This window comes from Pipra filicauda, unplaced genomic scaffold (assembly GCF_003945595.2).
Source record: "Pipra filicauda isolate LSUMZ 115617 unplaced genomic scaffold, ASM394559v2 scaffold73_size2923735_pilon, whole genome shotgun sequence".
In the NCBI taxonomy this organism is placed as follows: domain Eukaryota; kingdom Metazoa; phylum Chordata; class Aves; order Passeriformes; family Pipridae; genus Pipra; species Pipra filicauda.
Genome location: NW_024104909.1, coordinates 357,862 through 372,793, shown reverse-complemented (window position 1 = coordinate 372,793; position 14,932 = coordinate 357,862). Strand labels below are relative to the sequence as shown.

The window sequence follows — 14,932 nt, the reverse complement described above, 5'->3', positions numbered from 1 at the left end:
TGAGGGGGAGCATGGTGTCCCTTGGTGTTCCTGCCCTGCCATGTGTCCCCCTCTTTACCTATCAAAGCCGGACACCAGGAGGTAGTCGCCACCGCAAACCCAAACCACGCGTGCTCCGCGTCCCCCCTCGGGACCTGGACCCTCCTGCGTGGGGAGAAGGTCACTCTGCCCGCTCAGAGAGAGCTGGGGGTGCGGGCAGGTGCCCTCGGGGGCGTTCCTGCCTGCAGCCCCAGCTCTCCAGCCCACCCTCAGTGCCGTGATTGTACCTGTTGAGGCCGAGGGCTGCACCGTGGCTCGTAGAGCCGTATCCGTCCGTCTTTGCTCACTGTCGCCAGCTTCTTCCCATCTGGGCTCCAAGCCATGCTGAAGATCTGGGGAGACAGATGTTGTGTCCCCTCAATATCCCAAAGTCACCCCCCAGGTGTCCCCAGGTTTGTCATTCCTTACCTGATCTGTGTGTCCCTGCAAGCACAAGACTTCCTGCTCGGCGCTCAGATCCCAGATCCGCACGGTCATGTCGTAGGAGGAGGAAACCAGGAGATCGGATGCCACAGGGTGGAAGCGGATGGAGTAAATCTTCTCCGTGTGACCTGGGAAGATTGAGCAGTGCGTGGTCGTCCCCAGCTGTGGACACCACTGGGCAGGCTTGTCCCCAGTGCAGGGTGCTCGGTGTGTCCCCTCACCTTGGAGAATGGCTTCAGGCTCCTGCAGTGTCTCCTGCAGCCCTCCCTCAGGGATCCGCCACAGCCGGATCTTGGCGTCTTCGCCGGCTGGGGACCAAAAAGGATGGGCAGTGGTTAATGTGGTGACCAGCATGCCCAGAGTGAGGGGACTATCCCGGCATGCTCCGGCGGGGCTGGCACACGTACCCACAGCGAGGCGCCGCGGGTCGAAGGGGTCCCAGGAGAGGTCGGCCACTGCCATGCTGTTCTGGATGGTGGGCACGGCTGTGTCGGGGAGGCGGCCGGGCTTGGAAAGCTGCGGGAAAGAGACAGGGGTCACGGGCATGGCACTCACGGCGCCGTGCCGGCCTCCAGCCACTCCGGGGTACCTCGAGCACGGCGATCTGGCCGCCGGCGGTGAGCAGGGGCAGGGCGACGCGCTGGTGGTTGGCACAGAAGCCGTCGCACTCGCCCGGCGTGGTGAGGCTGAGCCCCCGCAGGTTGGTGAGGTGGGAGTCGCGGTGCAGCACCCGGCCCTGCGCGTGCCGGAAGCGGGAGCTGGGCCCTGGAGCGGGTGAGGGACAGGTGAGTGCCCCGAATCCCTCCTCAGTGAGGGACCCCGAGCTCACCCTGCTGCCTGCTCACCCAAAATGCTCTGCAGGGACTTCTGGCTGGGGCTGCTGGCGAAGCCGCTGGAGGGGCCGGTGCTGGCCGAGAGCGAGGTGGCTGCACTGCCTGGTGAGGCCAGCGAGGATGGCGAGGAGTAGCCACTGGCCTCCTACAGGAGAGACAGCGGGTGGGCAGGTGGTGCTGGTAGCCCAGCCTTTCCCTGCTGTATAAAGGCGACAGGGACCCCCGCCCCCTCAGCATCCAAAGCACATTCCCAGCACCCCATGCTCACGCTCCGGTCGGCGTCAGTGTGGCCGATGTCGGTGTGGCCGATGTTGGTGTGGCCGATGTTGGTGTGGCCAATGTCGGTGTCGGTGTGGCCGATGTTGGTGTGGCCGACGTCGGTGTCGGTGTGGCCGGCATTGGTGTGGTGGGTGAAGGCGATGACAGGGGAGGTGAAGGTCTCCGTGGATCTCCGTGCGGGGTGCAGGCTCACCCTCCCCACCTGCACCAGGCACAGTGGTGGGCATGGGGCAGTGGCAATGCCACCAGCAAGGACACACCCCTGGGTGACACTGACCTGCTGGTTGTCACCTGCCCACCAGGCTCGGGCATTGGTGGCTGGCAGGGTCCCAGTGCAGTCAGGGAACAGATCCTCATGGAAGTCTTGGACAGACTGTGGGAGAAGGGATGGGGCAAGGTGGGTGTTCCTGAAGTCCCACAGCCTCCATCCTCCTGCAGCTGGGGCAGTCCTGGACACCCCCAGACACCTCTAGCACCCAGACTCCACTACCCAGCACCCAAATTTCATCCACTTTAAGCACCCAGCACCTATTGCACAACAGCACCCAGCAGGTGGCACCCAGCTATCAGCATCCACTCTCCAGCACCCCAATTCTACATGCAGCACCCGGCTTCCCAAATCCAGCACGCAGCAAACGCACACTCTGTGACCCACTGCCAGCTCCCAGGTTTGACCTCCTCTTCTGCTCTCCCCAGGCTGGGGATTGGGGTCCCAAGTGCACCCGGGTGCCTTTTGTCACCTGGTGCTGGCGAGGCGTCACCCATGAGACGAAACCAGGCATCCACAATGCAGTGCCACCAGCCCCCCCCTCACCTTGCGTGGCACCACGTAGCTGACAGGGACGAGGGCGGTGTCGGTGAGCTGCAGGACACGGAGCACCTCGCAGGCCATGACGTCCAGGGCCCGGCGTGGCACGGCCGCCAGGCCCCGCGTGCTGCCCTCTGTCCGGCACTGGGTCACTGTGGGGAGGGGGGATGGACATGAGGTGGGCAGTGCAGGCAGGGGTGAGCCCCCCGGGGCTGCTGCGACCCTGGTGTGGGGTGGGACCTGCTTACCCTGGGTGAGCGCTGGCTGCGTGGGGGTCACCTCAAAGCAGTACAGGAGGTTTTCTCCCTGGAAGAGAGGTGGAGTGGACAGGGAAAGGGTGAGGCTGCAGGAAGCACCCCACCGCACCCACATGCACCTTCCTGTACCCCCCTGCACCCACATGCACCTTGCTGCAATCCTTGCACCCCACTGCACCTTCCTACAACCGCATGCACCTCCATATGCTCCCCTGCACCCTTCTGTGCCCTCCTGTAACCGCTGCACCCACATGCACCTTGCTGCATCTCCTGCACCCCTCTGCAGCCTCCTGCACCCCCCTGCAACCCCTGCATGCTTCTACACCCCACTGCACCCACATGCACCTCACTACACTCCCCTGCATCCTCCTGTACCCCCCTGCACCCCGCTGCTGTGGGACCTCACCTTCCCTGCCAACACCAGCAGCCCCGTGTCGGCGTCATACAGTGGGATGGTCACCCTGCAAGGGACAGGGATGCTGAGCTGGGGGTGCTGAGCTGAGGGCACCCCTCAGTGCAGCACCCCGAAGGCCGTGGTGCTGGATCCTGCTTCCCTGGCTGGTGCGCGCCCAAACCTGCGCTGGGGCAGTGCAGGGCAGGATCAGATCCTGTCAGGGGTTGGAGGGCAGTGGTGGTGCTGGGGGGTGCCCTCAGGGTGCTGGGCTGGTCCCCAGCTTACAGCTGGACCCGCACTGTCCCACCCTGGGGTGACACATTGGCAGCAGGATGGCACTGCCAGCTGCTCCCAGCCCCGGATGCTCGGTGCCTGCTGCGAAGCCGTGCCCAGCTGTGGGGCATCCTGCTCCCAGCCCTGCTCCCAGCACCCGGACATTGCACCCGGCCTCACTTAGGAAAGCCACTAGCACCTGCAGGGGAGCCCCAGGGCCGGCCGGGCCGGCTTGACCAGTTTTGGGTGGGCGCGTGGCACACCCTGGCACCTGCAGTGTTGACCAGCCCCGGGAGTGCCCTGAGGCTGGGCTGTGCCCGCTGGAGCGTGTCCCTGCTCCCTGTCCTGCACCCTGTCCCAGCCCGCAGCTCGGGGCTGCTGCACGGCTGGGGGGAACCACGGCTGGGGGGATGCCCGTGACTGAGGGTCCGGTGGTCAGGACATGCTCCGTGGCCAGAGGGGACCACGGCTGGGGGGGTGCTTGGTGGCAGAAGGGGACCAGAGGGGTCTGTGACAAGGAATACTCAGTGGCCTGAGGGGACAGTGGTGACAAAAGCACGGAGTCACCTCTGTGCCTTCCTGCGCCTTCCTGCATCAGGGGTTGAGGAGGGAGAGCCGCAGGCAGAGACTGAAGGGACAATCTATTACCTTTGTTTGACATTTCTGTGGCTGTGCCAAGGGCAGAGAGGTGTTCCATGCCATCCCATGCCATGAAGGATAGGTGTGGCTGGTATGGCACTGTCCTGCCTGTGGCAATGGATTTGCCATATGCAGGATGGAAGAAGTCCTGTCATAGATGGACTGGTGAGGAAAACAGCTCTAATGTTATAGAAACAGAAGGTTTTACTGTGGTTTAAACATGTTTCAAAATGGCTTTTGTATTTTCTGCAGTCACTGTCTCCCTCTCCCCGACCCCCCCTGTGAAGCTATTGTCTCATACAAAGTGTCCTGGGAAGGGGTCCTGAGGTGTTTCTCATTGGTCCTTTGTTAACCCCTTCCTATTGGCTGCTGACCCTTTACCTGATGGTTTTTTCTGTGTGACCCTGAACTTGTGATTGGTCCCCTTTGACCCTCCTAAAAGCCTTATAAACCCCAACCCCACAATAAAGTTCTTCTTTTGTCTGTCCCTCCCTGATGGTTTGTGTGTGCTCCTTGTGGGGTCCCCGGACCACGTGCAGGGGTGGGGGGAAGGGCATTCACCTCTCAGGTAATGGGGCTAGCAGCCTAAGGCCTGGAGGTCTCCCCCAGTCCCACTAATCTGCCGTAAAGACAGCCCTGTGAGGGCCACCCACTGCCTCCCATCCCCCAGAAGACAGTGGCAGGGGCTCTGTGGATGCCAGGGGCATGGAGGGACCAGGATCCCAGGGCACTGGGTCCCATGGGTGCCAGGGCCCCTGATTACCCTGGCCACACTGGATATGGGGGTGCCAAGGACACTCAGCCCTTGGTGTTACCAGTGGTGCCAGGGGTCCCGTGGGTGCTGGGGATATGAGGGAGATGCCTTCACCTGCACCTACCCCCTATACCTGTGTGTCTACACACCAGGGGTGCTGGGGGTCTCTGGGACCCCAGACCCAGGGATGCTGGAGGTCCTGGGGCTGGGGATGTGGAAGGTTTGCAGGGTCTGGGAGCTGCCAGAATCCTGGGTATTCTCCTGGTCCTGGGTACTCTTGTGACTCTGGAGGTCCAGGAGATCTCATCGAGTCCCTGTGGATCCTGGGGGTTCCTGTGACTCTGGGGAGCCCTGGGGTCCCTATGACTCTGGGAAGCCATGAAGTCCTGTGACTCCGGGAGCTCCTGGGATCCCGAGGTCCCTGTGAGTCTGGAAGGTCCTGGGGGTCCCAGAAATTCCTGTGACTTTGGGGAGTCCTGTGATCCCAGAGGTCCCATGGAGTGCCCAGGGGTCCCTGTGACTCTGGAGTCGCAGATGTCCTGGGTGTCCCAGGGGTCACTGTGACTCCGAGATCCCAGAGATCTGGGGGGTCCCTGTGACTTGGGGGTCCCGGGGGTCGCTGTGACTCTGCGATCCCAGAGATCCGGGGGGTCCCTGTGACTCGGGGGTCCCGGGGGTCGCTGTGACTCTGCGACCCCAGAGATCCGGGGGGTCTCTGTGACTCGGGGGTCCCGGGGGTCGATGTGACTCTGCGACCCCAGAGATCCGGGGGGTCTCTGTGACTCGGGGGTCCCGGGGGTCGCTGTGACTCTGCGATCCCAGAGATCCGGGGGGTCCCTGTGACTCGGGGGTCCCGGGGGTCCCGGGGGTCGCTGTGACTCTGCGATCCCAGAGATCCGGGGGGTCCCTGTGACTCGGGGGTCCCGGGGGTCGCTGTGACTCTGCGATCCCAGAGATCCGGGGGCTCCCTGTGACTCGGGGGTCCCGGGGGTCCCGGGGGTCCCCGCGGTCCCGCCCCAGTCGGGCCCCAGGTGCGCGGGGGGCGGGGCCTCCGTGCCCGCTGTGCCCCGCCTCCCGCCGTTCTCTCAGCCAATGGGCGACCGGCGGGAGGGCAGGCCCCGCCCTCGCGGTTTAAAAGCCGCTCCCCGCGCTCTGCTCCGCCACTGCTCGCCCGGTCGCTGATCCGCCCGCGCCATGGACTGACCGGCCTCCCCGACGGCCCCGCACGGCCCCGCACCGCCCGCCACGGTGAGTCCCGCGGCCGCGGCACCGCCCGACCCTCCACGCAGCCACTGGGGCTCGTGCGGCGGCCGCCCACGGGCGAGAAGGGGCTCTGCCGGCCACCGAGGGGCTTAGGGGACGGCGGGGCCCGAGGGGCCCTGGGCCGGGCGGCACCCGGGGTGGGCTGGGCACCCACGGTGACAGGGTGTCACCCGGGCCTCGGCCGCAGGCAGGACACCCAGGGCCGACGACTCCTCCGGGCCTCGGATGGGGGTTGGTGTGTTCTGCTCCCTGCGAGGCCTCGGCTGAGCCAGGGGCACCCGGCTGGCTCCCGCCAGGGCTGGTGGCAGGGCCTCGGCCAGGCTGGGGGATGGCACTGTGGTGGGCTGGGATGAGGGTGCAGGCAGGGCCCCTGATCTCCCGTGCCTGTCCTGCCGTGGGATGCGCTGGAGTCCAGTCCAGGCACCTCGGCCTGGTGCTGAGGGTAAGGGGAGAGATGTGTCTGGGGCTAACATGGAACACCAGCTCCATCCAGCATGACTGGGTGGCAGTGACCCGCCCTGCCAGAAGAGGTCCAGGACCCCCACAGGACTGGCACGGTCCTGGGCCCATCCTGTGCTCACCCTGTCCTGGCAGACGTGGCAGCAGGGCTCTCCTGTTGGGATCAGGCAGAGGTGGGAGCTGCTGACAGCCATGTTCACCACCACCACCCTCCTCAGCAGAGGGCTCGGCTGGGGTGGGGTTTGGCTGCCCTTGCCCTGCCTGTCCTTGGGGGTCAGTGTCCTGGGTCGCTGACCTTCCACGGGGCCAAGCGGGTCCCAAGGCGCTGCTAGTGAGGGTTTCTCCCTGGCTGGCGCAGAGGGACGGGTGCCAGCAGGGCCACCAGCCAGCCTGGCCGCCGGGGATACCCCACTGCTCTTCCTGCCGCCAGCTCCCTGCATGCCTTGTCGTCACCAAGGGTGCAATTGGAGGGTGCTGGCCCCTGTCACCCTCTTTGGATGTGACTTTGGGGCACCATGGGGGGAAATGTTCCTTTCCACACCTGGCTCCCTCCCAGGCTGGCAGTTGCCACAGGAGCCAATGTATCTCAGCAGAGATGCTCCAGTTCCAAGACTTCTCTCCCCAACCAAAACCCCCCAGTCATGTCACCCCCACACACCCACTCTTGTCAACACACCCTGTGCCGACAGGTCCTGCTGGACCGGGGCAGCCAGGCTGCCCTGACCCAGCGGTGCCGCTGCCCACACAGCACTGGGCAGTGCCGCCGTCAGGGATGACACTAATTACTGTTTTCCCCTGCACCACGCCAAGGCCAGCCGGCCTCGCCGGGTGGCCCTGACGCAAGTGCTGCCTGCCCGGCTGGCTCTGCCGGCGGGACACGGCACGAGGAAGCGCTCGGGGACAGCCGCGGCCACCCCAGTCACTCCAGAGGAATCTGCCCGTGCCGCCCGGGCCACGCGTGGCACCATCGGCGGCCTCCTCCACCCTCCGCCGGCGTTCCGGCTCCTCCCGAGGCGGTTTGGCTGCTCGTGAAGCGGCTCTGCTGGTTTTTCTCCTTGCCAGCACCTGAGACGGGGAGCACGGCCGGGTCAAAGGGGCAGGAGCGGGATGGAGGGGCTGGCGAGTGCTCCCGGGAATGCAATAACCAGGCCTGCATTCCTGCGGGGCTGCTGCGGAAACTTTAATTAAATAGGGAGGGGAGCGGGAGGAGGTGGGAGCTGAGGCGGCGCAGGGTGGGTTGAAAGGGAGGAGGATTAAGGGCTTAATCCTGCATCCCCCCAGCTGGCTCTCGGGAGGGGGCACGTGCTGACATCAGCTTGCTTTGGGGGGTGTAAGGGAGGGGAGCAGCTCTGCATCCTGCCCGGCAAAGGCACCATGTCCCTCCCTACGGTGACAGGGATGGAGTTCAGGGCCCAGCTGTGAGCAGGGCCCCTGTCCTTCCTGCTCGGTGCCACCAGCCAAGGTGGCAACCCACCGGCCAGCAACAACGCTGGCTTTGTTTGGCCTTGGGGCCTTGCTTGCCGGTGCGGAAAGGGACATCCTGGCTCTGCCTGGTTCCCTGAGGTCCCCAAGCAGTGGGGAAGGGGAGGAACCCCCAGGAGGGTTCCTCCAGCCTGTCCTGCACAGGTGTCACCCTGCAGGGTGGGGAGAGCATCGTCCTTGTTGTTAAAACGTGTGGTGGATGCAAAGTGGGACAGCAGTGGGACTGCCCAGCCTGGGGGGCTGCAGGCAGGAAGGGGGGATGCTGCACTCCCAACCCCAGCAGGCTGGCAGGGAAAGGCTGAGCCGGGACTGGGGGAATCTGAGCCCAGATCCTCCCCACAGCCGGAAAATATGAATAATACGGCAAATATCTGCGGTGCAGGCGTGGGGGAGCCCAGCCAAGGCAGCAGCAGGCCGCTGGCAGGGCGGCCCCAACACCTCCAGCAGAACCGGGGCCTCCTCTCCACCCTTGGGGACCCTGCCAGGACCTGGGGAGGCCGTTTCCCTGTCCCTCGTTTCTGGGGGTGACCTGGGCTGGGTTAACCTCTCGCTGCCTTGAAATAGCATCGGGCCGTGGTGGAGGCGGCGCGTGCCAGCGGAGCGGGCGATGCCGAGGGGGCGGCGGTGGAGGCGCGCGGAGCGGCCGTGCCAGCCTGCCCGGCGCTCGTGGCCGGGCACGGATGCACGGCTGTGGCCGGGCTGGGCGAACCTGCCTGGAGCGGGGAGCCTGGCAGGCGGGGAGGAAATGCCAGTGTAATTAAAGGGACGAAAGAGACTTGGAGTCAGCAGCTGGTTGCAGCGCGGGACACGTCAGCGAAACCCGACCCTGGCATTGCAAAACCAGCCCCGGCCTCGCCAGCATCCCGCAGGCCTGGCCCTGCTCCGGGGCTGTCCATCCGGGCAGCCTGGCACGGTGGTGGCACTACTGGCATGCCAGCACCTCATGACATGGGCTCTCTTGCCAGCCAGCACACTCCAGCTGCTGGAGCCATCTCGAGGAGTGCCAGGTCTGCCCCCAGCCTCAAAAAACACTTCACAAGGTCTCCATGATGTGGTTTTGGTTCTACTCCGTCCTTGTGGTCCTTGTGTTGCACACTGGCTGTGATGTGGAGGTGTGGGGGGACCCAGCAGCAGCGAGAGGACTGAGCTGGGGGTGCTGGGGAGGGGATGCTGCGACGGTGACCCCCTGGGTGACAGTGACCCCCTGGATGCAGCACAGCTCCTCCCCAGCATCGGGGCTGACGGCACAGGTCATGTCAGGGCAGGGCCAGTCAAGCCAAGTGACTCAGGCAGTTGTGGTGACCCTGCCCAGCCATCGGTGCACCCCACCCTCGGGTGCACCCCACCCTGTGGGGGGCCGGCTTGGGAAGAGGTGAGCACAGAGCCAGTCACCGTGTTAACCCTGGCTGACACCCCAGCAGGGGGACAAGGGGACACAGCACGGGTCCAGACCCTGCTGGCACAGGATGTGGTGTCCCTGCAGCGCCGACGGGCCGGGGCAGGCGGCACGTGCTGCTGTGACCCGGCAGCCCCCCGCACACGGAGAGGGCCCCTTCTGAGCTGCAGGGGCGGGGGGGGCGTTTGCCTGGAGCTCTGACAGCTCTGAGCGGGGAGGAGGTAGGCCACGGCTGGGGAAGGGTTCGTCTCTTCCCTGCCTGGGGACCCCCCTCTACAACCTCTCTTTACCCCTGATGGGGTGGCAGGAGACAGTGGGTCCCTGGCCCAGCCTCGTATCATTAAAAGGGCTAAAAGATGGGGCTGAGAGAGGAACCAGCTCCGTGTGGCACAGGAGAGCGGCTGCAAGATTGGCCGGGGCATCCAGGGGGGGCTGGGGCAGGGGTGGTTACAGCCTTGCTCACTCCAGAGGATCTTCCCCTCCATCCCTGCTGTCCCAAGTCCCCAAGGGACAAGGACACAGCCCATGGTGCTGTGCTGAGTCCCTGGAGTGCAGCAGGGAGGGGAACAGCAAGGTGACCTGTGGGGCCAGGGGCTGGCTGGGGGTGGGTATGAGCCCCTGGACTCTGTGGGGACACAAATGGCTTGTCCCTAGGAGGGATTGCTGCCACTGGTGATCCAGGCAGGAGCAGCCCCCGTGGATGCAGCTGCTGGGATGGCACAAGCAAAGAGTTAAGCTGAGCTCAGTGCAGGGAAGGCCGGCCAGGCTCCCACCCCTTCCCCCACCCCTTCCCGGTGCTCTGATTCTCCACATCCCCCTGTTTGATTTGCACCCTGCTGAGCAGTGGGGGTGGTTGGGGCCCTTGTGTGTACTGGGGGGGGAGGAAATCTTGGTGTGCCACTGGAGACAATCCAAATACCAGTGGGATGTGTCTCATGGTAGAGCCTGGGGTGCACAATGGTACCATGTCCCTAAATCCTGGAGGTCTGGGGAGGGGGAAGAGCATGGAGCCGGGGTGGGCAGCCCACATGCTGCTTCACTCTCACCAGCTCTGTCCCAGGGATTCAGAGGTGACCCACAGCCCTGCCAGCCCTGGATACCCCACAGCAGGGCCTGGCCCCTAACCCTGGCTGCATTTCTCTCTCCACAGAGCTGACACCATGAACCAGCTGATCCTTTGCACGCTGTTCCTCTTGGCCCATGGGGAACTGGCCAGGGCTTGTCCCGCAGGATGCCAGTGCCAAGACCCCAAGACCATCCTGTGTGCGGCCAGGCGGGGCCAGACAGTGCCCCAGGGGCTGCCCTCCAACACCCTCTCCCTCTACGTCTTTGAGAACGGCATCACAACGCTCAGTGAGGACAGCTTTGCAGGCCTGCCCGCCCTCCAGCTCCTGGACCTGTCACAAAACAAGATCACCAGCATCCAGAAAAACATCTTCCAGCCTCTGACAGAGCTTGTCAACTTGGACCTGTCCTCCAACCAGCTGCAGGAGATCACCAATGAGACCTTCCACGGGCTACGCCTGCTGGAACGGCTCTACCTGCAGAGGAACAGGATCCAGCATATCCACGCTGCTGCCTTTGACACGCTGGAGAATCTGCTGGAGCTGAAGCTTCAGAACAACCAGCTCAGGGCTGTGCCCCCCCTTGACCTACCCAACCTCCTGCTGTTAGACATCAGCTGGAACAAGATCCCCACCATTGCACCAGGGGCCTTCCATGCTGTCAACATCGAGTCCCTGAAGATTGCAGGGCTGGGCCTGACGAGCTTAAACGAGGAGCTCTTCCAGGTCCAGAACAACCTCCATGAGCTGGATGTCTCTGACAACCTGCTGGAGCGCGTCCCGGCGGTGCTGCGGCGGCTGGGCAGCCTCACCAGGCTCAGCCTGGCCGGCAACGCCCGAATCTCCCAGCTGCCAGCTGACAACTTCCAGAGCCTTCACAACCTCCAGGAGCTGGACATCAGCAACCTCAACATCAACACCATCCCTCGGGATTTCTCCAGCTTCTTCCCCAGGCTGCGGGCTGTGACGGCCGCCGGCAACCCCTTCAACTGCATCTGCCAGATGAGCTGGCTGGTGCAGTGGGTGAATGCCAGCGGTGTGGTGCTGCGGCGCCCCGAGGAGACGCGCTGCCACTTCCCCCCCAAAAACTCCGGCAAGCTCCTCCACCACCTACAGTACTCTGACTTTGGCTGCCCTACCACCACCCCCACGCCCACCACCCCCCGCACCACCACGCTGCCGCCACCCGCACTGCTGCCCACCACCCACCGCCCACCCCCGCCCGCCAGCACCGCTGCGCCCACCCCAGGGGCCAGGGACCCCCAGGGCAGCTCCACACCAGTGCCCTTCAGCGGCACCCCGTCCCCCACCAGCTCCCCGCCGCCCATCTGTCCCCCTCGCACGTGTCTGAACGGCGGCACCTGCCACCTGGGTGCACAGAACCTCCTGCAGTGCCTGTGCCCCGCGGGCTTTGCCGGCGTGTACTGTGAGGTGGAGGTGAGGGGGACGACGCCCGCCCCGGGCACACCGGCCCCACCGCCTGGCCGGCGGATCAGCATCGCACAGGTGGGCAGCACCTCTCTCAAGGTGGACCTGCACAACTACGTCCAGTCCAAGGCACAGCTGAAGGGCATCCGCCTGAGCTACCGGAACCTCTCGGGGCCGGACAAGCGGCCGGTGATGCTGCGTTTGCCGGCTTCGCTCTCCGAGTACACGGTGCGGGCGCTGAAACCCAACTGCACCTACCGCGTCTGCATCGGGGCGCTGGGGGAGGTCCCCAAGGAGGAGCACTGTGCCGAAGCACAGACCCTGCCCCTCAGCCTGCAGCAGCATTCCCCTGTCACCCAGAGCCAGGACCCCAACCTCGCCCTGATCCTCGTCCCCGTGGTGGCCGCCGCGCTGCTGCTGGTGGTGGTGGTCACCGCCGCCATGTACTACCGCCGGCGCCACCAGGCCAAGGCGCGTGCCGGCGCCGGGGTGGACGCCAGCCCGCTGGAGCTGGAAGGGGTTAAAGCCTGCCTGGAAAATGGGGACTTGAGCAACCATGGCTGCAAGGTGCCGGAGGCAGCAATGCTTTCTGGTGGCTCCGAGTGCGAGGTGCCGCTCATGCAGTCGCACTACCCCAGCAACAACAACACCCCGGGGCTCAAACCCTCCTACTTCTGAGCCCTGGACACAGGAGGGCTGAGCTCCAGAAGCAGCACCTGGGCATGTCCCTCTGGGATACAGGTCGCCAAGGAGCTGACTGAATTGAGGCAGAAAACCCCCAAACCCACAACGTGCAATTTCCGCGAGGCTGCCACGCTTCGAGAGGAGACACGAATTTTACTGCTCGGTGCCTTGATTCCTGTGACTCTACGTAGAACATGGATAGTGGAAGAAAGGAGGGTTTTAATTTGGGGGCTGGGAGGGGGGCTTCTTTTTAGCTACTGCTAAAGAGAAAGCTGCCGTGACTCGGCTGAGGGCTGCCCACGTGCTGGTAACAAGGGTCCTTTAGCAGAGCACAGCCTGTGACCCTCGACTCCCTGGAAGCTGATGTGAGCAATATGGCCCAGCCGAGGTGCTGGGACCCTCGGGACCCCCTGGGCCAAAGGAAGTGCCAAGCAGGCAAACCGGGAATTGAAGCTTTAAGAACTCAGAGAGAATATTTATACACCGTTATTTCCCATTTCTTCTGGGAAAACTTGTTTTTTTTTAGTACAGGTTTGTGTACGTCTCTTTTGTAAGACAGACCAGAAGAGTGTCTTTTTGTAAAAAAAAAAAAAACCTAAAATAATTAAAATAACAACAACAAAAAGTTCTGTGCTGCCCTGAGTACCCGGGCAGGGGTGTGGGCAGGGGTGTGGGCAGCGTGGTGTGTCCCCTGTGGAGGAGCGGGAAGGTTGGAAAGGTCAGCTGCGTCCTCTCATTGTTGTTGGCAAGCACTGGGATGAGTCAGGGCCATGGAGGGGGAAGTCTTCCCGACTCTGGGCGCTGCCCTCCACCGCGGGCGCTGAGGAGGGGTTCCCAAAACAGAGGCCACGGGGTTCAAATCGGCCCCTGCCCTCTGCATCATCCAGCCTTACTTCATCCCTTCCCGCCTGCCAGATGGCTCCGGGGCCAGCTGCGGGACAAACAGCCCAGCCCAATCTCCTGACGTCACCCCCAGCAGCACTGGGACCCTCAGAGCACCCGTGACAAGTGTCAGCCTGCAGGGCCCCCCCACCCCGGGGGTGCAGCCAGAGCCCCCACTGCCCGGCCCCGGGAACAGCCGGTTTCATGCGCTGGCCCTGGCGGGGAGGGCTGGGAGCCGGCAGGTTCCCGCTGCCAAGTGGTTTCTGCTCCAACTCTCTGGTTTTAATCGTTTTCCAATCCTTTATCTTTCGGGCTGGAATTTTCCAGGTTGAGGCCCTGCCCGCTGAGGTATGTTTGATTTGGAGAGAACGAGCACAGTGCGGGGCTGACGCCGAGGGTCACCGCCGTGCCGCACCGCGCCGGCCGCTCCGCCACAGGACACGGCCCTGACCCCGCCGGCCCCCTGGTCCTGCTCACCCGGGGCAGGGAGAGGCTCTGGATGCAATTAGGGGCGCGGGGTGGCGGCGGGGGCCGTCTGGCACAGCCCCCCCGGCTCCCAGGTGGGCTTCCGGCAGGGCTGGCTCCCATTAGGGCCGGCGCAGCGGCAGGAGGGGCCCCTCGCCAGCGCGGGCGGCTCGCTGCGATGGCCACGCTCGCCCACTCAAAGGGCCCATTGTGGTCCTCTCCCCACAGATTTTTCAAATTAACATCCCAAATTCCTCCCAAAATTGCTGCTGTGTAAATATTTTCACTGCGAGCTTTGTATATTTTCCAGCCTCGCGAGGAGGAGAGAAGAAAAGTCCCTGGCGGAGCCACGGCCTCATGCCGGGTGCCCCCGGCCGGCCGCCGCCACGGCCCCCCGAGCCTGGCCCAGCCCCGGCGTGTCCCCACACCAGCACTGTCTGCAGGGCTCTCCAGCCCCTCCTGGCCCCTCGCTTCCCCCCTCCTTTGCCTTCGTGACGCGCCCTTCTCCTAACAAAGCTCATTTCCCCACTTGCAATCAGCTGGAGGTTTGCAGGGACCCCCCCACATGCCCAGTTTGCAGGGGACCCTCATGACACCTCAGCAAGTCCCACCATTCCATGGAGGTTTCCAGCAGCTCCAAAGTGATGGGATCTACAGTGAAAATGCCAGCACAGCAGGAGCCAAGTGGGGGCTCTGCTTTGGCAGGTGCAGCACCACCGGGGTGCCCCAAGACAAAGGTTTCAGGGTGCCAGCCGGGGGGCTGGGGGGGCAGCGGGGCTCAGCCTTGGCACAGAGGTGATGGGGACACTGTGGCCTGGGCAGGGCTTGGTCCCCACCCGACACCCATGTCTGCACCCGGGCAGCCCTGCAGGAGAGCAGCATTGCCCAAAATGGGACTGTCCAGCCCCTGTGGCTTCCTGAATCCCGGCACAAAATTCCCCCTGGCCACTGCCAGCCCCGTCGCATGCCAAGAGCGGCTCCGAGCGGCACACTGTGCAGTGCTGCTAATTCCTCCAAGCTGAATCAGCGCTGGGAAGGATTGCAAAACCCCCTGAAATGGACCCAAAAACAATCCCTCTCGCTAAGCAGTTCAGTGGGACTGGTAACTGA

General features: G+C 64.2%; 2 protein-coding genes across 3 annotated transcripts in view; one reads left to right on the top strand and one right to left on the bottom strand.

Annotated features, from left to right (window-relative positions):
* Positions 1 to 14,932, bottom strand: part of LOC113994084 (mitochondrial import inner membrane translocase subunit TIM16-like) — a 39,453-nt gene that overhangs the window by 4,686 nt on the left and 19,835 nt on the right. For both annotated transcript variants that reach the window (XM_027732764.2, XM_027732762.2), the window contains exons 10-21: positions 3,046 to 3,100; positions 2,631 to 2,688; positions 2,389 to 2,534; positions 1,852 to 1,947; positions 1,564 to 1,776; positions 1,308 to 1,440; positions 1,052 to 1,227; positions 870 to 978; positions 684 to 770; positions 448 to 590; positions 267 to 371; positions 59 to 144 (exon numbers count right to left, since the gene is read on the bottom strand). In XM_027732764.2, coding sequence (XP_027588565.2) covers positions 59 to 144; positions 267 to 371; positions 448 to 590; positions 684 to 770; positions 870 to 978; positions 1,052 to 1,227; positions 1,308 to 1,440; positions 1,564 to 1,776; positions 1,852 to 1,947; positions 2,389 to 2,534; positions 2,631 to 2,688; positions 3,046 to 3,100 — 1,407 coding nt within the window. The remainder of the gene's footprint in view (positions 1 to 58; positions 145 to 266; positions 372 to 447; positions 591 to 683; positions 771 to 869; positions 979 to 1,051; positions 1,228 to 1,307; positions 1,441 to 1,563; positions 1,777 to 1,851; positions 1,948 to 2,388; positions 2,535 to 2,630; positions 2,689 to 3,045; positions 3,101 to 14,932) is intronic.
* Positions 5,892 to 13,094, top strand: VASN (vasorin). Its single transcript, XM_027732766.2, has 2 exons — positions 5,892 to 5,947; positions 10,450 to 13,094. The coding sequence occupies exon 2, from the start codon at positions 10,460 to 10,462 to the stop codon at positions 12,467 to 12,469; it is 2,010 nt and encodes a 669-aa protein (XP_027588567.2). The 5' UTR covers positions 5,892 to 5,947; positions 10,450 to 10,459; the 3' UTR covers positions 12,470 to 13,094.